This window comes from Tursiops truncatus, chromosome 11 (genome assembly GCF_011762595.2).
Source record: "Tursiops truncatus isolate mTurTru1 chromosome 11, mTurTru1.mat.Y, whole genome shotgun sequence".
In the NCBI taxonomy this organism is placed as follows: Eukaryota; Metazoa; Chordata; class Mammalia; order Artiodactyla; family Delphinidae; genus Tursiops; species Tursiops truncatus.
The window spans coordinates 65,127,929-65,151,685 of NC_047044.1; the positions used below are offsets into that span (position 1 = coordinate 65,127,929).

Consider the following 23,757-nt stretch of genomic DNA (forward strand, 5'->3'; position numbering starts at 1 on the left):
CAGTTGAGGAAAATGAGGTCAAAAAGTTAAATAACTTGTGCTGAAATCCAATAAATTAAAGGCAGAGCAGAGCCTAAAAGCTGGACCCTTTTCTTGTTAAAGTGCATTTCAACTTTATATAAATGGTGACTGAGGCTGATTCAAAGATAAACCTGTACTTGCTTTGGTTACTATTCTTAACTTTGGCTTCATGATCCAAGTGCCTGGAAAGTGGTTCCCTGAGGCTGATCCTACCCTGTGTTGCATGTCATCAAGCATTTTGGTGGTGTTAATTCTTTCATGCCCAATTAACAAATTAAAGCAGTAATTTTCTGTGTTACTGCTGGTAGAGACACTGGTAGATTCTGCCTTGGCAGATCTTCCTTTATCAACAGTTTACTATTGTCGCCCTTTTAAGTCATGCAATCTGCTTACAAATAGCTAAAGCTTCTTAAAGTCTGCTGCCATGTCTTAAGATTTTTTTTTCTTCCTACGGTGACTAGCAAAGCACCTGCCACACATAGGCATTCTATAAATACCTGCTGATTTGGCAATTTATTAAGAATTTTCCTTTTTCTCTTCCATTTTCTTTTTTTCTTTTTCTTTTTCTTTTTTTTTTTTTTTGTATTGGGTAATGGAACCTTTGGGGACATGTTTATGTGAAGTTTTTAGGAGTTTACTTCCTTTCCATGTTTTTACAGAGAACATACACAAATAGGTGACTAGTGTTTATTTATCTAATTTAAAGTAAATTATAATGATTTATTTTGTGTTCTGTGTGCAGAACAGAGTGTTCTGAACATAACTCCAAGTAGAAGAGCCTCAAGCTGAAGGTACAGTATCTTGTTTACACTGAAGGAGCTTGTGTGTGGACAAGAAAGCGCTGACAGCTCAAATGGATCCCATGGAACTGAGCAATGTCAACATCGAACCTGATGATGAGAGCATCAGTGGAGAAAGTATTCAAGATAGCTACACCGGGATGGGAAATTTAGAAAAGGCAGCAATGAGCAGGTATGGGGTTAAAATAACCAGGTTCCATGGAAAAATAAGAGACATTTATGGACATGGAAAACAAGTTTTTTGTTGGGAAAAGTTGGATTTATTACCTATTTGAGAGATAACAATGACTTTGATGTTAACACATCAACTCCCTGATCCTGAAGTACACATTATTATATTATTATTGTATGTCAATCTTTGTGTGATTAATTTAGAATTGCAGTTACAGTGTTCTTGTCCCTATTAATAATATAGAATAATTTAAATGATATTAGCCTATCACTTCTGTTACCTTTTGGACTATTCTCTCAGACTCCTCTTCCTCTGACTGCCCTGTAAGTGTTGCTACATCTCCAGAGTTCTGCAGGGATTCTTCTCTGGCTAAAAGTGTCCTGTGAGCAAGCTTATTCACAGCCATCAGGCTTCACCCACTGAACATATGCCATATCTTCCGCCGGTTCCACTTCTATTTCAACTCACAGATGTGTTTACTACACATCTCTACTGGATGACTCATGTGTCTGAATTGCCTCATTGATAAAGTCAAACTTGTAATGTCTAATATTGAACTACTGCCATTCCCTTCAAACTCTGTCCCTCCTCAAGCAAACCCATCTTGGTGAAAGTCATCACTATCATTCAGGAGCTCAATCAAAGGATGTTTGGTGTCAACTTTGACTCATCCTTTCCCCGAAACTGCACATCCAATGTTCGACTATATCTGGTTGGGTCTACCTCATTAATATTTCAAATCTACCCACTTGTCTGTACCTATTCTATTGCCATATTATAGGCCCTCATCATCTGTCACCTGTCTACTAGAACAGCCCTGATTTGTCTTCCTGTCTTATATTTTGCTCTCTTCCAACTAGCCCTGCACATCCCTTGCAAAAGTAATCTTTTACAATTGCAAATTGACTTATGTTCCATCCCTGGGTAAACCCTTTCAGTGGTTCCCCATTAGCTATAGGAGAGAGATTAGACTATACATACATTGCTTGGCATATAAGGCCTTGCATGATCTGGCCCTCATCTAGCTCTCCTGTCCATCTCTTGCCCTGCTCCCTGTTTGTACCCTCTTTCCTAGCCTTGTCGAGCCACTCAGAGCTCCTGTTCCTTCATTAACTCTGCTCTGTGTGCCTGGAATGCCCTTTTTTTTTAGTATTACCCACTCACCTTCCCCTTTTTCTCTATTGACTGCACTCAACCTTCAAGACTCAGCTCAATGTTAGTTCTCCTGTGAAGCCTTCCCCCAGTTAGAAGTGACCACCCCCTGCTTTGCGTAACCTCTCCCTGTCCAGATGTTCACGATGCCACTACAACATGTTAATGGTACTACCTGGTACATAGTAGCTGCACAACTGTTATTTGATAAGTTTATTAATTTCTCACAAAAGATTATATAACACAAATTATGCACGACTTAAGACATTTAGAAGTGAATATTTGACCAAATCTCGGTCTGAAGTAGAGAATATTATCCTCAAACCAAGACATCTTATTGCATTCACAACATCCAGGAAGGGTGTCGGGAGGAAGCACTGCTCTTCCTCCAAGAAGCCAGCGCAGTAGTAAACGTTAGTGTTGTCGGACGAGAGAGACTCTGGAGATGTAAATATGATGCTTTCTAGTTAGGTGACCCTTGAGGAAGCACAATGTAGTAGAACCAGGGCTTTGGAATCTGCAGAGGAGTTACCTGATCTTGGAGAAGATATTTATCTTCTTTGAGCTTCAGTGGAAAATGCAGAATGGCAAACCAACGCCTACTTTGCTGAGGATTAAGTGAGTGCCTTTGAGATAGATGATACTCTGTAAACTTTTCTTTTTCCTCCTCCACTTCATCACCCTCAGGAAATTGATCAAATCTGAGGGCTCTTTTGTTTCTGAGAAGGATGCACACAGATATGAGCTCTATGGAGGTGGCAGAGCTGAAGGGGACATGGTCCTAAGAACAGTCCTACAGGACATTTGGTCCTCTGAACGCCGTCATGGAAAGAGCAAGAATGCTTTTGTTAGCTTCAGATAATGTGTTCTGGAACACTTACAGTGACCTAGCTTGTAACTCCTGACTCAAGTGGGTCATCATTTTGCAATTGTACGATCACTTTAAAAAGATGGGTTTTGTTTATGTTTGGATAGATCTCTTAAATGTAAATTTAGAGGGAAGTTCAACATAATACATTTATTTGGAATCATTATACTTATGTTTTCAATATATGCTGGGTTTGGTATTAAATCATTGAAGACACTGGGGACATTTCTCGTATATTTTATACAATCTTGGCATGTTTTATGACTACAACTCATCTCATGCCAAAATAAGATCATGCAAATGCTTCAAAGGAGAAAGTCTATTTACTTTCACATTTAAACATTTAAAAATTACTCATGGACTAAAGGATTCTAACTTATTGATTAAGGTTAAAATAGAACATTGGATGTTCCAGAGTTTAAATCTAGATGACACTTTTGTTTTTGTAATCGTTAGGTCCATCTGGGGCTCCAGTTCATTTTATGGTCTCCGTTTCCAACTATGAACATTGTGTACCAGTCTCCACATAGCAAGTATATTAACTACGGACATTAAAATAAAGCACAAAAAGGAGGGGGAGTGCAGAAGTGCAGAGATGGAAGAAGGCAGCATCTGAGGGCATTATACTTCCTTCCAGAAATAGGAGGAAAATGACAGGATATGTTCCTAACTTGTACACCATGAGGTTCAAGAAAATCCACTTCTTGAGTTTTAGAAAAGCACACAAAACTTTATGATTTTGTCTGCTCGTTCTATCTACACTTTATATTGTTCTCTATTCGCAAAAAGTAACCTTGTTATCCTTCTTTCTCATAAGGTATATTCAGAAGTAGCTTCTATTATAAGAGATCAATTGTACAGATCTATAATAATTATTTTCCCCTTTTATATTTCTAAGGGTTATTTTAATAAAATACTCTCCAATCATTTTATTTTACTTTCTCATGCAAGAAGTGTCCTAAAATTGCGATCTATCTAATTATAAAGCACTTTTAAGAACTAAGTATACATATTTGAGCATTTCCTGTAACAAAAAGAAAGCCTGTGTGATATTTTGCAGTGTCAAAATGCAGTGGTGGGGCTTCCCTGGTGGGGCTTCCCTGGTGGGGCTTCCCTGGTGGCGCAGTGGTTGAGAGTCCACCTGCCAATGCAGGGGACACGGGTTCGTGCCCCGGTCCGCGGAGCGGCTGGGCCCGTGAGCCATGGCCGCTGAGCCTGCGCGTCCGGAGCGTGTGCTCCGCGACGGGAGAGGCCACAACAGTGAGAGGCCCGCGTACCGAAAAAAAAAAAAAAAAAAAAAAAAAAAAGAATGCAATGGTGGCAGCTGAACTCATTAGTCAAGCCTTTCGGAAACGTGACTGGTACTAGATCCATATCCTCAAAACCTCTGGCACAGAGCCTCAGGAGCCGACCAGTACTGTCAGGGGATGTGCAGCTTCCAGCCTGTACCAAGCAGACCGCAGTCATAATGTTCCATGGATAGTGACATCTGAAAGTCCTCCCAACTCTTCTACTAATTCATTGGATTTCTTTAATGTTTTTCTTAGTTTCATTCATTGTCTAACAATTCAAGTACATTTTCAGAGTAATTAAACTACACACACTCACACACAACCAAACACAGCACAGAGCTACCATCCAACTCCTTTCCAGCAAGGGATATGTGTATAAAAAGATGGAGCCAAAAAAGAGGAAAATACCAGCTACAGTGCCCTGCCCAGGGCTGCATGGCGCTGTGGGAGACCCTAGACCTGGGATCTGGTGCGTCTGGACACGATACCTCACTCTTCTGAGCCGTAGTCGCTGCATATTTAGAGCAGAGACATGGAAGTTTCTCTCACAGAGACACTTGAGCATCAAGTGAGATGGGATCACATTGCCAAGGCACTTAATAAATATTTACTGAATTAATAAGATCCTCTGATCGTGGTATATTAGCAGTTGAGAAAACTCAGTCACTACTCTGTTCCCTTTCTTTGGGAGGGCTCGAAATGGCAACAAAATTAGCTTTAATTATTCTCTCTCTCTCTCTCTTTTCTTTTTTTTTTTTTGCATAGTCAATGTGTGAAGAAGAAATGTGGCTTATAAAAGATCTCAACTAAAAAAATATTTTCTTCCTTCATAACTTTCTCCCTCCCTCCCAAAGTATATTCATAAATGGGGCTCAGTCATTGGTCTGGAAGGAACAGTAGTATGTGGAGGAGAAGAGAAAAACAAGTCTTAAGTGTCTTGTTTTTCCTCTCCTAATTCAGTGACAGATCACCTGAAACATAAGTATAACTCAGAGCATTTACCAGATGTTTTTACTGTCTTCTTTTTCCTTTGTGTGTGTGTATTCAGTCAATTTACTAATGAAGATGCTGAAAGTCAGAAATTTCTGACAAATGGATTTTTGGGGAAAAAGAAGTTGGCAGATTATGACGATGAACATGTAAGTGACTTTCTGCTCTCTGGCAGTAAACAGGACTTGAGGATGTCTGATCTACCTGGGTCTCTGTGCGAAAACAAAGTGACTGAAATTTTCCAAGCCTTGATCAGCACATTCTCTGTTTATTCAGGCCCTTACTGGAATAAGGGCTTATTTTTCCTGTTCGCCATATGGCTGCATAAATCATTTATGAAATTTATTTGTTTTTTGGAGAAATCATTCTAACCCAAATGTAATCTGCAATCCTACATGCTTTCCCTTCTTTATGTTACTCAACTTGTATTTTTTATTTTTACTGAGACCCCTGCTTAAATCAAGTACTACATTCCACTGAAAATTATACACTTTTATTGAAGTTGAGTCATGACTTTTATTCACTGTGATTTTATCTTAATCTTCCCTATTGGACGGTAGTCTCCTCCAGTAAAGATAATATAGGATAAGAATAATCCAAAAAAAGGTTCGTCCTTTGGCAAATATTTGCTTGTCACGCATCCCTTTGTCTTCAAGCATCCTGGAACCACCTCCTTTGGAATGTCTTCATTCAATCTGAGTAACGCCATCATGGGCAGTGGAATCCTGGGCCTGTCCTATGCCATGGCCAACACAGGGATCATCCTTTTTATGTAAGTGAATGGACATATCTCCACTTGGTTGAAAGCCCATGCATACCTGGTGCCCTTTCAATTAATCTGAAGTTTGATCTTTGTGAATAGGAATAATCTGAGAGAATATTAACATATTCTCTTCCTTTTAAATAAAACAGCAACAAAAATAATCAGAGCAGTCTAATCACCATACTTGTTCAACCAGCCATCCCTAACCAAATGGCAGAAAGTTTATGTGCCCGATCCTCCAAACTGCTGGAACAGCCCTACCAGTCCATAGAAACCACTTCACAAAGTAATTAGTTATAAAATAATTTGGTGTTTAATAGTTACAAAGATCTTTCCCGGCAGCAAATCTGACTTTATACACACTCTTAGGAAAAACATCCCTTCCCAAACCAGACCTACAGGGTCCTGCATGCCCTGGTCCCATCTCCTGTGCCCCTATATACAAGATATACTGGGCACAGTGACCTTCTCTCCATCCCATGAAGGTGCCATTCCCTCTCACCACAGGTCCTTTGCACGTGATCTTGGAACCTTCTTTCCTTTCCTCTTCAGCTAGTTAACTCCTCATAACTCAGCTCAGCCTCGCCTCAGTTATGCCTTCCCCCAATCTCCATGACTTGGACAAACCACCTTATTAGACACTCATCACAGTGTTAATATTTTAGTGCGGTCGTCTGATTCATTTGGTTAATGTCTGTCTCCCTTGCTAGACTATCATGTCCAAAGGGTTGAGCCCATGTCTGTTTTTACTCACTGCACGTCTGTATCCCCAAGACCTAGAAACAGTGCTTGACGCGGAGATTTTTGCAGAGTGGCCAAAGTTTATACCTAAACCAATGCACTTTATCCAAACTTGGTCAAATGCTGCCTAGTGGTAGCAGCATCACATAGCCAACCTGGAGGCTGGACACCACATTGTCTGTGACAGACAGCCACAGACATCTGTGCATTACGTACAGCCTGGTATTTTCAAAGACACAGTTGGTGGCAGTGAAATACTTCACAAGAATAAAGTCTAATGTTAGTCAGGCATCAGTATGAATGCAGATCACAACCCCTAATGCAGTGCTGGAGTCTTAAATAACTGTCTAAGAATGCAACATTTATATTATAAATATATGCTATTTGTGTTCTGAATATCACTTATGATTAGGTAATCACACAGCTATTTGAGGGCTAAGGATCGGGCTGAACTATAAATATTTATATCGTGTCAGTGCTTTGATTGAACTGTTAGGTGTCGTATTTTTTAGCTGAATGGCTTTTGATATCAGCTTTACTTTTCTAAGCCATGTTTGAAATAAAGTAAGTTTTAAAAATTTTCTGACTCCTAATGGCTAGAGGTATGTTCATATGCGTAGTTGTACACTTTTATAATGTACACTATCTCTAAGACAAAAGACTGCCTTCTCCTTACTAATTACACATACCATTAAAATTAATTAGGGGGCTTCCCTGGTGGCGCAGTGGTTGAGAGTCCGCCTGCCGATGCAGGGGACACGGGTTCATGCCCCAGTCCGGGAAGATCTCACGTGCCGCGGAGTGGCTGGGACCGTGAGCCATGGCTGCTGAGCCTGCGCGTCCGGAGCCTGTGCTCCGCAACGGGAGAGGCCACAGCAGTGAGAGACCCGCGTACCGCAGGAAAAAAAAAAAAAAGAAAGAAACACTCCCCCCAATCCTAGAGTTCATTTTCATGGCAGGAGAATATTCCACTTGTAAAACTGAAAGCCTCATTTCAGGCCTGTAAGCATTTAGCAGATTAATTTGGCCAGAACAATTACATAGCTAGATATCATGAGGTGTGTTTTGTGTATCCAAGTAGCCCAAACTGGATTCAGCAATCTCCCTCAATTCCCAACAAGTGACACAGGATTTCATCGGTGTTACTTTTAGTATTTTCTGCCAAAGCAGAAAATGTATTTAGAATACAGGGTACGCTTATTATTCTTCCGGGGAACAAAATTATATAATCTGAATTACATAATTCTTTAAAAACAGGTCAATTCATAACGTATATGGAAAAATGTATGAATAAGACATTGATTAGGCAGTTCTGGTGAACATGTTTTGTGAAAAAAAAACAAACAAACAGTACAATAGAGCTAGAAAAGCTATAACATTTGTAACTCGGTCTAAGTCTACATTTGTAACATTGACTTCCCAAGGAATTACCAAAGAATTAGATCAATTGAGGGGAGACTGTTTGGTATGCTCTCATCATATTAAACAAAGGATAAGATTTTTTTTTTTAATTTCAAGTAAAGTTTAGTATTGTGCATTAATTTATTATATAGATGCTTCTATCTACACTCTTTATTTTTGCTGTCCAATTCTTGATTTTTGGAGAAGCATTGATCACTGTATACATAAAGAAATCATATATGCCTGTGGACATGTGGAGGGTCCTGAACCAGAAATGATTTTTCTGAATACAGCAAAGGTTTTCCCGCACCCTAGACTTACCTTTCTCTGTTTTCTCTATTACACAGGCGATTGCCAGACCCTCTGGTTCACACATCTGATCACTGTCATCTAATATGCAGACTCAGTAGTAACGGAGCTCAGAATTTGCTTTGACTTCTGTATTTCTAGATTTTAGATTAATGTTTAGTCAGGTCATTGAATAGCCCTTCAATTATAAATGTTCATGGGAATATCACGCAGATATGGTGTACATATACCCATATGCTGAGTAAGTATTTGCTAATTTTGCTATGCATTTAGCATCTAAGTTATAAACCAGATTCTACTATTGGGTAGAATCTAAGACTAAAAAAGGTGCGTTAGGAACAGTTCTGGGACATTTAAGGGCATTGGTGGAGTTCTGAAAAGAATTTTTCAGCTTCCCCCAAATCCACATACTCTTGGAAAGTTAATGATTGAAAAGACCAGTGTAATAATGTATTGTAACATCTAATATTATTACATCTTATTTTTTATAGAAACATTATTGTCTCCTCTCTATTCCCTTCACAGAATCATGCTGCTTGCCGTGGCAATCCTATCTCTCTATTCAGTTCATCTTTTATTAAAGACTGCCAAGGAAGGAGGTATGCCACTCCCTAGACCTAAGACATGCTATTTCGATTCTCATTAAAGGGTATTTCAGCCTTTAGCTCTATACCTATAGGATGGTGTTGGTCAATTTTACATTTCATTTTCTTCTAACCCCAATCACATGGTCTCTCCATGTTTTTAGTTATCTGGGCAAGTGAGACAAGTGAAAGTCAACCTGCTCAGGTTCAAGCCAAATAGAGAAAAAGACTTTTGGTGGATGATAGAAATAACAGTTCTGACTTGCTGCCTGGAGCCAAGATGAATGAAGGCATCGCTTCTTGTTTGGAGAACATTTACCATATTTTGTAATGGCTTTTGAGATTGCGTATTTGGGGTTTGTAATTTCTATATGGTGTTTATTTACACGTTTGAGGCTCCAGTGGAGAATTACATCGAAATATTTTAGTCACTAAGACAGTTTTCTTTTAAACAAGTTTCTTTTCATTTTTGATTATAGGATCTTTAATTTATGAAAAACTAGGTGAAAAGGCATTTGGATGGCCTGGGAAAATCGGAGCTTTTATTTCCATTACAATGCAGAACATTGGAGGTAAGAGGATCTGGCTTTCAACAAACCATTTAAACTTTCTAAAAAGATGTTCAAGAAATAAGAAAACTCAGTGGCAATGAACAGGCCCTTTAAATACAGAAAAATAGCTGTTTTATCATTTTTAAATTTCAAAAGTAGAGTTTCCTAAATAGATTTGCTCTTTAATTGCTCCTTAATCCCTCTTTAATTGAAAATAGCAATATCTAAGAAATGAAATACTATATAAAACCCTACCAAATAAATTCTAGAATTAAAATATAAAATAAAACCTTTCTTGATTTCAAATGGCTTTAATTATTACTTTTAAAAGTTAAAGCACTAGTGCTTATATCTGTCATTGCCCAAACAGTTGATGTGTCACATGTATGATTGAGTTTATTTCATAAAAGGGAAAATTTAGTATCTGAGGCACATAGCCAAATTTGGGGGTCCTTGAAACACAGCCTGCACAGAGCCCGCCCACTGTAGAGTATCCCTAGAAATTGTGCTAAGGCAAAAATCTGGCTAGGCGTCGGAAGCATTATAAAGCACAGATTTCTTGTTCTACAGATTCTTTTAATTCCTACTGAATGATCCCTTCCAGAGGAGAGCCGAGAAGTACATTTTTTTAATAGTGTTCCAGATGATAAGTACATTTTTTTAATAGTGTTCCAGATGATATGTATGCCCACCAGCTTCACTGGTCCTATCGTGTCTTTGACCCTCAAAAGGCATCTTGACCCATATTTCAGATGTCCTACTGGCTAAGTCTCCTTGCACGACCTGGACTATATCACCACATAGTAGAACTTATTTCCTCACCTCCTACCCAGTCCCCAAACCTGTTATTCTATACTTCTGTTCTTTCATCTCAGTGAACAATACCAGCAGCGTCCAGTTTCTTAAGCCAGCAATCTGGGTGTCAGCCTAAACTTTTCCCTCTCTCCCTAACCCTGACAATCCAATCAAATACCAGTTTTTATCCATTCTTTCTCTTATTTAGCCTTTGAATCTCTCCTCTCCTTCTAGTCTCACTATCACACTTCAGGTGATTACTATTTCTGCTCAGACTTTTGCAGTAGACCTCTACCTGTTATTCCTGTATTTAGTTTCCCCTCTTCCATCTGTAATTCATCTTCCAAATGAACTTTCTCAAATTCAGATCTACTCTTGCTTCTCACATGCATAAACTTCTTCAGCATGCCCTCATGATGTTCAAGATAAAATTTAAACTCTTTAGTCTGACATATAAGGGTTTTCATCATCTTTCCTTTGCCTACCTTTCTGATACCTTTCCTACAAACCCCAATCTCTTCCTCTCTCTCTCTCTCTCTCTACCTATCTATCTATCTATCATCTGTTCCCTATGTGTCCTGTGTCATACTATAACAAACTATATTTAGTTCCCCTACTTTTACAATTCTCCAGACCTAACACATACACATTCTCTGGCTCTTCCTCTCTGTTTGCTCCATGATCCATCATTCTCTAGGCTATTAGGTACTAGCTCTTCTGGGCTCCCTTAGCCTTGTTTGTATATATCTGGTATGTCACTGTTTTTTAAAAGACATTTTAAAACCCATGAGTAGAGAATAGACTTTTGGCGCCTGATAGCACCTGAATTTGAGCTTGTTTCTGTCACTATCTATGACCTTGGGAAAATCACTTTACACCTCTGAGTCCAATTTTTCCACCTATGCAATTGAGAGTAATAGCTCTTCCTCACAGTGTCATAATAATACAGGTTCAGTACATGCACCCTTCCTCTCCAGTTCTTAGATTCAATATCCATGTCACTGGAGCCTTCCTGGTTGTTTTTAAATGGCATTTTTATAATTATAAGACAAATATATGCTAATTGTGAAAGATAAAAACATTATATAAATATATAAATTACAAAGAAATGTTTATGTAAATCATCCTTAGAAAAACCCATGCCAGGTTTTCCTCTATGACAAATTTAACAAATATATTGTTACTGTTAAAACAGGATCATCTTCTAATACTGATTTACCGCTTGCTTTTTTTCTTTAACAATATGCCTTGAATGTTTTTGCATATTACTCTTTTTAATGGCTTTTGAGCTTTCCATTGTATAAATACACCATAATTGGATTACTGAATCCCTTGATGAACAGTTTTGGATCGTTTCCAGGTTTTTTACTATTGTAAACAACTCTGCAATAAATAAACTTACACAGAGATCTTGCAAGGAGGTCATTCTTCTTGATTAATAAAATCACTGGAATTATCCAGCATTTCTAGAATGCAGCAATTTCTTTAGTAACCTTTATCCAACTATACCTGCTCCTGATAACGGATAGTTGGTAGGCAGATAAATAAAATCAGTCATATCTTAATGATTTGTATTTATGTCTTTCATATTTTTTGTATAGTAAGACTACAGTCCTGGGTAGAATTTGGCAGTAACACTGGAATTGTTTCATTCATTTTACTGGCATTGTGTCCCAAGCATATAAGTCCCCCCATTCCCCACCAAATAAACTGCTTTACATTTGGTTCAAATTCTCAGCCTTATCAAGATATAAAATATCAAACCTTTCATAGGATCTCTTCATAGGTGATCTAATATACTTGTCTGGACCACTGAACTAACTGGACATACACATGCTTAGCCCTGAGCTCAACAGGCTGAGTGGCAACAGCATTGTCTATTGTTCCAAGTATAGCTACTATTATGCTTCTAAACAATGGAATAAACTATAACATGGTCTCTCAGTCAAGGTCCTCACCCCACAGTGTGGCTTTAAGGGAGTGAGATGAAATTTCATACACCTTTCCTGAAAATCTCTCACTTTGGTTACTCTATGTGATTAGTGGTTATTGTGGCCTAAAAGAAATCACTTGTATTTCTGTATTTAGCAACTCCACATTTAGAACGTTTAATTTTCTCAATCCCCTGAAAAATTAACACTGACCATTAGCAGAATAATGTTGACATTACCCAGACAGGTCTGGATCATTCTGAATTTTCAAAGACCAAACACATTAACAGTGGTGACATCACTGAGAGTCAGCAACTAATAGCTCTAAAATTGAATGGTACCTCGCTGAACCAGTTAATCAGAAATATCTCCTCTGTTTACCCTCTGTAAGATTTAGCTTTAGCCAAGGTCTTTGTAAAGATTAACCAAATCATGTTTACAGAAGACACATCAGGTATTGTAAAAATCATTTCATTTCACAATAGAGAAGACACACTGGCCTGAAATCAGGGATCTTATATTTTGGATGTGGTCTGTCATTTTCAAGCTGTGCGATCTTGGACACGTCAGTTAAGCTCTCAAAATTTTTATATCCTCAGCTGTGGAATGAAGATGATAAGATGCACCTTGCTCTTTCATGTGGATTTTCAGCTGATTACATGCAGAACTAAACAATGTGGGGAATTGTTATCACCGTTATTACTTTCGTTTGAGATTAAGGAAATATTTTTAAACTATTAATAGTTCGATCTGCAACTTAGATATCTGCTTCAAATGTCTGTTAGCAAAAATTCACCAGAAGGATGTAGCACACACTTAAAACTTGCAATGCGAAACTTGTCAGTTTTATTTTCAATTGAGTCTTTTGATCACGTGTGAAATAGCAAATTAGTATTATTCTTCACTGAGTGGATGGACCTGGGAAAGGGATGTTGCATACATCCCTACAATTGTAGGCAAAATTGTATGTTATGCATAACTATTTTTCCAAGGAGCGGGTTTATAGATTTTATAGATCAGGTATTCAGAAGAGTATGTGATCACACATACATCACTTATCTAGACGTTCAAGAAATTTTGCCACTTTGTATGATTTCTTATTTGGACAAAGGATATAGAAAAAACTTCATTGACAAAAGTTAGAGAAGCTATCCTCTCTTGTACTTTTTTTTTTATCAATCCAGTATGACTCCAGGAAAAAAAACTTTGAAACTGTAGCTTCACTGAAAACCTCAGAGCTGGATTTAACACAGAATCAGCATTGATACTGTTAGCAAAGGTCCGTAGGCAAGAGCCAAAGGGCCGAATGTCTATTCATGAGAAGAACTTGGAAACAGTACAGAATACATAGTGGGTGGCTTTTCTTTCGCTTTGGGAATTACTGAGAAGGAGGGGTGTACCAATGCCTGGACTTCTCACAACTTGCCTGTGACTTTGGTGCCGTGCACACCACTAAGCTCTCACGTCTTCCATTTTAGCCATGTCAAGCTACCTCTTCATTATTAAATACGAACTACCTGAAGTAATCAGAGCGTTCATGGGACTTGAAGAAAATACTGGGTATGTCTTCTGCTCTCTCTGTAACATCAAGAGACTCATTCTACTTGGTCTTTTCTGATCCTAATATTCTGGTCTCTCTTTTCTAGAGAATGGTATGTCAATGGCAACTACCTCGTCATATTTGTGTCAGTTGGAATCATTCTTCCACTTTCTCTTCTTAAAAATTTAGGTAAAGTCATTTTCCATTTTTATTTTCATTTTGTTTTCCAAGAGGTAAGCTGATTGTGGATGCCATATTCACCTTCTGGAATTTCTCTGCTAACCCCTAGGTTACCTTGGTTATACCAGTGGATTTTCTCTTACCTGCATGGTGTTTTTTGTCAGTGTGGTAAGTGATTTTTGACATGATCCTTGTAACTTGGTAGGGGTGTGATGCTTTCAGTGCCTGAATTGGTGTCCTCATTTTTGTTCAAGCACATCATTAGCATGAAATAGTTCTTGCATCACAAGCAATTTCCTTGTATTCTAATTTGGAATGAGAAAAGAACAGTCATGAGTTTAAAAATAGTTGAGTTAGAATGTCAAGACCATTGCTAATAGTATGTTCTAGGCATACTGAATGTATATTTGGATGAAAGGAACATTTCAAGCAGAAATGTGACAACAACCCAGTATTTAGACAGGCGGAGGAAAAAGAAGTGAAGAGTCCCAGAAGATAAATGAGTAGGCTGTAGAATTAGCCATATTTACATGAATCAGCCATTTTCTCTTACTCATTCTACCCATGAAGAGAAGGTGACCACAGCGGAATTAAAGAAAGAAATCCTCTCCCCACCCCACTCCCTCTCCCCTCCAAAAGGGGGGATTTATGCTAATATCATGAATGCCAAAATTTATATAGCATTTCCCCAAAGAGGCAAAGGAGGAGGGGGGAATTTCCTGATGATCCATATTTTCATTAGTTTGAAGACATGAAAGAGATGCAACGTAGCAAGAAATTGATCATCTTTCTCATGGAAGAGTATGCATGAAGTTTGGGATAGATTCACGCAAAATACTGTCTTGTTGACTCTGAGGCAGAGAGTTGCCAACCATAGTTCCAACTCCTTACATCAAACTGGGGATAGAGGGAGTCTCCGTTGTCCATTAGTCTAAAAGGAATCCTCAGCAGAGTTCCCTCACCTTTACCCCATAAACCACCCACAGGGATTTTTGTTTCATTGTTTTCCTCAAAAGGCTGACTTCTTGTTGTTGTGTTAATGACCGGGTCTAGGTGATTTACAAGAAATTCCAAATACCCTGCCCTCTGCCTGTTCTGGATCACAATGTTGGGAATCTGACATTCAACAATACAGTTCCAATGCACGTGATGATGTTACCCAACAACTCTGAGAGTAGTGGTGTGAACTTCATGATGGATTACACTCACCAGAATCCTGCAGAGCTAGATGAGAAACAGGCCAAGGGCTCTATTCATGGCAGTGGAGTAGAGTATGAAGCACACAGTGATGACAAGTGTCAGCCCAAATACTTTGTATTCAACTCCCGGGTAAGTGAGAGGTCTAGGCTTCTAAGAACCTAGCAACGTGGCCTCTGAGTTTTTATCTCACAAGCTGAGATGGCCTGGGGTAGCTCTCTGTGTTGAAATGCTAAACATGTGGTGTTGTCTTTGTTTTTCAGACGGCCTATGCAATTCCCATCCTAGCATTTGCTTTTGTATGCCACCCTGAGGTCCTTCCCATCTACAGTGAACTCAAAGAGTAAGGCAGCCATCATTTTAGCGTTCTAATTTGCTTTGAAAATGTGCTCGTATTTTCAAAGGTGCTTTATACAGAAGCATAGTTTACAGCTTTGCCTTCACAGGAGGTTTATGCTATAACCACTCATCAGTAATGTGCTTTCACCACAAAGGTGTGAATCAGCCCCCTCACTGCTTCCTTTTCTCCTGTTCCTTCATCCTAAGGATCCAGGGTTGGGGTTCAGGACAGAGGGAGGATGAGCCAATGTCTGTAAGGATTTTGGCAAGCATGAGGGATTTGAATTTGAATATTGGTGGGAAGAAGTGAGGTCCCCTGAACTGGAAATGACCCACACCCGTGAAGACCAAAAATTATTATTAGGGTGGCCTGGCTAAGCCACTGATGTCACCTATGGTCAGTCTTTAACCCTTGCCTAGAAGACATTCCACCACTGGGATGTGCCAGTATCTGGCCTTCATAGTCTAATCTGTATAATGGAGACACTGGTTAGACAATCTTCTTTCTTCCAGCTCATATTCTATGATCCCTTAATACTCTTTTCCCTTTGAGGTTGTTAACATGCCCTTGGGGATGAGTGGGTCTGAGCCCACTACAACAGCTTCTTCCTTTACCCTGAGGGGAGGTGGTCCTATAATTCTCATCTTCTTTATCCAGACATCAATAACCTCAGTCTTTGTTCTCACTAAATAACAATAACTTGCCCCATATATTCAGATTTACCTCTTAAAAAACTTATAGAGCACTTTCAGTTATTTTGATGTCTTTGATTGACTTGGAAAATCCCATGTAGCAGTTACTCTACACTTGATCTGAGCCGAAAGACAGAGAAGTGATAGCAGTTACCCCAGTGTCAGCAGCCAGGTGCCTCTAGAATGGTTTCCAGAAGCTGTCCAGGTAATGCTGTCAGGCTTCAGGTTGTCTGGACTCCTGGGAGTAGTGCTTTGCAGTTTCTAGTGGATTCTGGTCCTCAAATCTATCTCACTATGAAATAGGAAGTCTTTCTGCATTAGGAGCCAGTTTGACCTTTGTGCTAATTACATTCTTAAATACTCAATAGACAAGCATACTTATCAACATAAAATAAACTGATCCTCATATAGGAAAATAGTCCTTTCTAAGACTAAAGAAGTAGCATTTAAGAAAAATGGAAACAAATCCTCCATAATTCCCTAAGGCAAATTTAAATAAGTTGTGTTTCTGCACTAGAAATGTGGTTTTATAATGAGTAACACAGGCACACATTCTTTTATTATTTTTAAAATTTTAATTGTAAGTAGTGAGATTTTCATCTGTTCAGAAAACCAAAGCTCGGTGTTCTTTTTCTTTTCAGTCGGTCCCAGAGGAAGATGCAAACAGTGTCAAATGTTTCCATCACGGGGATGCTCGTCATGTACCTGCTTGCTGCCCTCTTTGGTTACCTAACCTTTTACGGTAGGTCACTCTGTCAAAGTCATTTTCTTTGTGCAAATCCTAGTTGGACTGATCATTAATCCGGGTAGGTATAATTCTTTTAATTACTCTCAATAAACAGCATGATCTGTAGATGAACATGCTCAATTATCATGCTATTTTAGTCTCATTTGACCTAAGAAAATGGAAACTGAACCAGGCTGCCTAACAGGTTCTAATAATTTGTGAATTCACACATATTTTGTAAAAACCGTCCCTCTAATTTAATTATTTTCCTTAGGGGATAGAGGATATTTCTTTGGCTTGATTTTCTAAGCCATCTAAAGCTACATACATACTGTGAGAGTGAATCAGATTGCATGTTGTAAAGCTCTTTTAGTGGAATAACTACCTACCAAGCAAATGGCAGAAAAAGTACCAAGTCCTTGAGTTGGAACCTGCTTCTTGTTTACCAGTCAAGCCAAATCTGGGGGCTTAGAGCATTATACAAATTTTCTGGATTATCTCATTCCATTCTGTTATAGTGAATGGTTTCCTAAGAAAAAAGGGCATGACAGAATTCCTTTCGATCTGGGGACGTACTATCAAAAAACAAAGTGACTGTGGCCACGTTTGATTATGCCAAAAACATATCCTCTGTGGCATCTTAACAGGACACAAAAGGAGCAGGATTGTTCTTCTCTTCGACGAAGCATGGCCCTACAGACAAATTTCAGGGAATCAAACATTAACACAAATCAATGTTATCAACGTAAATATATTTTTAAAATAAGCCTCTCTAACATTTTGCATTATTTTTTCCCTGCTGACTTGGTAAATTAAATTGATTGCAAGACAAATTGGGTAGGAAGAGACTGGAGGGGGCACCATTTGCTTGCTTTTTTTTTGGTTTTTTTTTTGACTGATATTTGGCTTTTAACCAAGCACTGATTTAGATTGGGCATTAACTCTTCGCTGGTCGTAAACTAATGAAAATTGGGTCAATGCCTTTGAAAGTATTTTTAACCCCCTTTGTCTGATTTTGAGGGGAGTAGTGGGAAAATCAGTGTACATCTGATTCTGTAAGCATTTCCTTGTCATTTATGCCTGGAATTCTGAAAGAAGTGTGTTTGCCAGGAGGGCAGCATCTTAATCTTATAGCGGTATTCATTGGGAGACCCTATAACAATCATACTAATTCATCTTTGTTACTTAATCAATGAGTCTCAATTCAGTGAGACAAACAAAAACTTGAAAAAGCCCAGAAGTATGTCTGTCAGTGTCATGATGGAGTCATAATGGTTGCGTTTGAAAAAATGTTAAAGATCATTTGTCCTAGGGTTTCCATGCTGGGTTTGGAGAAGCTGCTTCGGGGCTCACTGGGCAGGTGAGGGTGGAGGGAGGTGGCAAGACGTGACGGACAGGCTGATGAGGCTTGGCTGTTTCATCCCTTTCAACCAGAAGACCTCAGCCTGTCCTCTGTTTTGTGGTGCTTCTGTATAGCAGAGAAAGATTTATCACAATGCAAATGACCTAGAGAAGAGCCTTAGCAATTTTATATTACCTCCTGCAACTTTACAAGCTTCAGGGCCCCTTTGTTCATTTGAACAAAGGTCATATAGCTCATAACCTAAGAGACAGGATAAAAACAGAGGTGTTTGGATTCCCAGACCTGGGTTCTTTCTACTATACTGTGTTCCTTCTATAAAACGTTGTCTTCGGTAAGCAGTGCCGATTTGACTACACCTAGTGAACTCATTCTCCTCTTCCTCTTTGCAGGAGAAGTTGAAGATGAATTGCTTCATGCTTACAGCAAAGTGTACACATTTGACACCCCTCTCCTCATGGTACGCCTGGCCGTCCTGGTGGCCGTAACGCTAACTGTGCCCATAGTGCTGTTCCCTGTAAGTATATGGCTTTGGTGAAAGAATCCTGCTTGACACCGCAGATTAGTACATACGTTCTGACTTGATGTTGATTTAATTATAATGAAATGCCCAGGAACATTATTTTTTTATATAGCAGTTTGAACCCACTTAAAATTGACTATGTAATATGTAGACAAAGCAAGTGTTCTTTTTATTTAAAAATTTTTTGAAAATTATTTTTGGCTGCACTGCGTGGTTTGAGGGCTTATAGTTCCCGAACCAGGGATCCAATCCATGCCCTTGGCAGTGAAATAACAGAGTCCTAACCACTGGACTGCCAGGAAATACTTGCTAGAGCAACTATTTTTAAATGTTAAGTACTTTTTAAATGTAGGGGGAAAATCACAAAATTTATTTCTATGTATTTGTTTGTTTTACAGTTTTATTGAGGTTGAATTAATTTTTTAACATCTTTATTAGAGTATAATTGCTTTACAATGGTGTGTCAGTTTCTACTTTATAACAAAGTGAATCAGTTATACATATACATATGTCCCCATATCTCTTCCCTCTTACATCTCCCTCCCTCCCACCCTCCCTATCCCACCCCTCTATGTGGTCACAAAGCACAGAGCTGATCTCCCTGTGCTATGCAGCTGCTTCCCACTAGCTATCTATTTTACGTTTGGTAGTGTATATATGTCCATGCCACTCTCTCATTTTGTCCCAGCTTACCCTTCCCCCTCCCCGTATCCTCAAGTCCATTCTCTAGTAGGTCTGCATCTTTATTCCCATCTTGCCCCTAGGTTCTTCATGACCACTTTTTTTTTTTTTTTAGATTCCATATACATGTGTTAGCATACAGTATTTGTTTTTCTCTTTCTGACTTACTTCACTCTGTATGACAGTCTCTAGGTCCATCCACCTCACTACAAATAACTCTGTTTCGTTCCTTTTTATGTCTGAGTAATATTCCATTGTATATACGTGCCACATCTTCTTTATCCATTCATCTGTTGATGGATACTTAGGTTGCTTCCATGTCCTGGCTATTGTAAATAGAGCTGCAATGAACATTTTGGTACATGACTCTTTTTGAATTATGTTTTTCTCAGGGTATATGCCCGGTAGTGGGATTGCTGGGTCGTATGGTAGTTCTATTTTTAGTTTTTTAAGGAACATCCATACTATTCTCCATAGTGGCTGTATCAATTTACCCTCCCACCAACAGTGCAAGAGGGTTGCCTTTTCTCCAACACCCTCTCCAGCATTCATTGTTTCTAGATTTTTTGATGACGGCCATTCTGACTGGTATGAGATGATATCTCATTGTAGTTTTGATTTGCATTTCTCTAATGATTAACGATGTTGAGCATCCTTTCATGTGTTTGTTGGCAATCTGTATATCTTCTTTGGAGAAATGTCTATTTAGGTTTTCTGCCCATTTTTGCATTGGGTTGTTTGGTTTTTTGATATTGAGCTGCATGAGTTGCTTGTATGTTTTGGAGATTAATCCTTTGTCAGTTGCTTCATTTGCAAAGATTTTCTCCCATTCTGAGGGCTGTCTTTTCATCTTGTTTGTGGTTTCCTTTGCTGTGCAAAATCACAGCAAGATCCTTTTTGACCCACCTCCTAGAGAAATGGAAATAAAAACAAAAATAAACAAATGGCACCTAATGAAACTGAAATTAATTTTTAAGCTCAAATTCAAAAAAGCAGATCTTGAGCTTCTCTCTTGTGGATTAGTAGAAATGAGTAGGAATTCATATAACTTCTGAAATTGAAAGCTGAAACCACATTCACTTTCAAATCATATTACATTTTCACCACAGTTCTGAAGGTATTTCATTTTCTCCCCCGATTTTATTGCGCTACCTAAACATCCAGAAGTCACCTTATTTAATCTGATTTCTTGAAGGCTAATGAGAAGGAGATTCATGTTAAGTAAGTTACACACTAGAACTAAATTTCTTGAAAAATAGTCATGTTATCCATCACATGTCTCTTCTTCTGCTGCCCCCAAGACTGACACACACCCTCTTGCCAGACTCGTACTAAGATGGTCCCTACATGGCATTTGCCGTTGGCGTCAGTTGTTCTAGGATCACAGAGCAGGGCTGGCCATGGAGACTTGGGCTGCATGAGTTAAAATCACCACCTGTGGGTAAACACAAGTCTGCACTTTCCTGCCAACTCTTCTACTTTCATAAGCACTGAATTTACCATTCATTTTAGGGGGAAAAATCAGTAGCCAGCACTGTCCTGCACAGAATGTTCCATACAGGGCCAAGCAGATGAGGACTGCTCATATAATGACACTGCGGTCACTTTAAATGCAGCTTGTGTGCTGAATTATTTTTCAGCACATTCCTTTTTCATGAGTGCATGAAATCAGATCCTTATTACTATGGTGGCCAAGAGTTTACTTTTAAATAATGTCTTGCCTCTCATATATCTGAAAGTATTTCAAATGTTATGCACTCATCTTTAGCCTAAAATCAGCTCCATTGTGGGGACAAGGCAGAAGACAGCTGTAGACAGAAAGGGTACCATAGGGTAAAATTTCCAAGCAAACAGCATTGCCAAGAAAAGAATATCTGGAACCCTTCTTTTTGTGTGTAAAGATATTACTGATTAAATTTTGGCATACAGTGGGCACTCATATCATTGTTGAATCAAAGCATTTTGTAAAAGAAAATGCTTCTGTATTGCTTTATTCATAAACCCTAAATACAGTGCTTTCAAGCCGTGGTCTCAAGAGATTAATGGACTTGGCTGTCGTTACTCAGCTAGTTGTTGATAGTTGAACTAATGCATTGCTCACAGCATGACACTGATGGCTGCGGTCATGATAACACGAAATGAAAGTCAACCTTTCATTTAGTGATGACCATTTCACTTTGACATTAACAATCCAGGTTGTCCACAGAAATTCTTCCCTTGTATAACAGATCAGGCAGTGGCATAAATCTGACCACCAGGAATGACAACACATTTCCCATTAGTTGTATCTCCCATAGTAGTTTGGAAACATTTCCCATCCGATGCCCATTAAAACCAAAATTGACCATTAGAACCAAATTTCAGAAAACTAACTAACTGCTATCCTTCATTATGCATTTAAACTCAACATTAGCATTTATGAAACATTTTGCGTGTAATTCTGCCTCACCCCCTACAACGTTACATTGAGATGGTCTGTTTGATTGTCCACGTTTTCCCCTGGAGGTAAGCGGTGTGCACAGTGACTGGCACAAGATGAGCTCAACAAGGTTTGCTAAGGAAAATCGTCTCCAAATGAATCTTGCCCTTTCTTGAGGTGTATAAACTGCCCTTTCTAGCAAAAGCATAGATTCGTCCCCTCGCCAACATTTGCCATGAACTTCAGTTTGGGTGAGGATCTTAGCTATTTGAACCAAGCCTCCATGGCTTTGATGGATGACATAAAGGTAGGTCCAGCCTCCCTGTCCCAGTCAAGTGCCACAAGGCTACCTTCAGACACTTCTCTCCCAAAGTGATAGAAGTTGGTTGTGATGTACTTGTTTGTTTCTTACAGTTTAGAACCAAGATTTTCCATGTCTCCAATGCTGAGTCAAACAGCATGGTTTTCCTGACAAGTTTCTTTGAATTAAGAAAACTCTTGACTAATAAGTTTATTGACTTTGCTTTGGTATCCCCCCATACAAATAATAAAACAAACAAATAAAACCTAATATGTATTAGGTTTAATCTGGATTAAAATCTATCAGTTTTAAGTATTATTTTGTATTCTCCTATTTTCAACAAATATGTTGGTTCTTTTTCTTAAGAGCCCAAGAAGAGATGACAAGTGTTGTTGATGGTGGTGGTTACTTTTTCCTTTTATCTCTCCATTTATTATCTTTCTTTTCTCCAGACAGGTTAGCTTTTTCCTTCTTAGAAAGTGCACAAAGTAAGTGCTTTAAGTGTTTATTGAACAATAAATAAATAAAGAGAATTAAGACTCTAGCTTTTTCACAAGCCACTCAACACTGTTTTGTCTTTCTTAGTAGTGGGAGGAGGTGATATGGAGTGGGATGTCTATTACGGGACTGCACCTCCTTCCCAAGGACGAATAATGCCATTTTCAGCTTCTGCTTCCCTTTATGCAGAAAATGCACACATTACCATGAAAAACAGAAACCCCAATAACCCTAATGTGTTTATCAAGAACACACAGACTCAAATTCTACCTACTGCACCTTAAAAAAAAAAAGAGATCGTGTCTCAGATTCTTTGGCTACTTCCTCTTCATTTTATTTTAGTAAAACCAATCTTTTCACTTATGTTGCCTTCAGACTTCCTGTTTTGAAGTGAATATAGATATAGGCCTAGAAATATGGCAGATGTTGCTGTGAACTGGAATAGAACAGTAATGCAGAGGTATTTGCTACACCCTTGTCCTATGCAATCCTACTGAAGTATGGTTCACTTCTCAGCAACAGAATGGATTTTTTTTTAGAGTGCAAACTAAGGCTCCCGATTTCTACTCAACCTCCACGTTTCTGACCTCACATTGAGTCCCCACTTTAGAACACAGCACGTCCTAACAGGCTCCTGTTCAGAACGCTGTCTCTGGAAATAACAGAGGTTTTCTCTAGAACTGCATGGAACTTTTCTAGAATTATTCACGGGGCTGTGGCTGGGGACTTCCCCATGCGCAGCATCTGACCCACATTTCCAGGTTCTTATCAGTTTGTGTCAGAGAGAAAAAGGCACTGAGATAAGTGGGGCAGAAGGCAAGGCTTTCTGGGTAATAAGTCAGAGTCACCTCTATCTTGACACACAGGTAAACAGAGCTGCTGGGGACCTCGCGATCCCAGGCTCACTCCTCAAGGCAGCGTTTACACAT

General features: G+C 38.9%; 1 protein-coding gene and 1 long non-coding RNA gene across 2 annotated transcripts in view; one reads left to right on the forward strand and one right to left on the reverse strand.

Moving 5' to 3' along the window:
* Window positions 1-273: 273 nt before the first annotated feature.
* SLC38A4 (solute carrier family 38 member 4) overlaps window positions 274-23,757 on the forward strand; it is a 30,811-nt gene continuing 7,327 nt past the window's right edge. The window contains exons 1-12 of the mRNA XM_019934558.3: window positions 274-993; window positions 5,354-5,444; window positions 5,952-6,067; window positions 9,035-9,108; window positions 9,573-9,665; window positions 13,849-13,930; window positions 14,017-14,099; window positions 14,200-14,258; window positions 15,144-15,419; window positions 15,551-15,630; window positions 16,961-17,061; window positions 18,799-18,923. Of these exons, the coding sequence (XP_019790117.1) occupies window positions 875-993; window positions 5,354-5,444; window positions 5,952-6,067; window positions 9,035-9,108; window positions 9,573-9,665; window positions 13,849-13,930; window positions 14,017-14,099; window positions 14,200-14,258; window positions 15,144-15,419; window positions 15,551-15,630; window positions 16,961-17,061; window positions 18,799-18,923 (1,299 nt within the window). The 5' untranslated portion in view covers window positions 274-874. The remainder of the gene's footprint in view (window positions 994-5,353; window positions 5,445-5,951; window positions 6,068-9,034; window positions 9,109-9,572; window positions 9,666-13,848; window positions 13,931-14,016; window positions 14,100-14,199; window positions 14,259-15,143; window positions 15,420-15,550; window positions 15,631-16,960; window positions 17,062-18,798; window positions 18,924-23,757) is intronic.
* Window positions 19,472-23,757, reverse strand: part of LOC109549873 (uncharacterized) — a 95,475-nt gene continuing 91,189 nt past the window's right edge. The window contains exon 8 of the long non-coding RNA XR_002176252.3: window positions 19,472-20,519. This is a non-coding gene — a long non-coding RNA (uncharacterized lncRNA). The remainder of the gene's footprint in view (window positions 20,520-23,757) is intronic.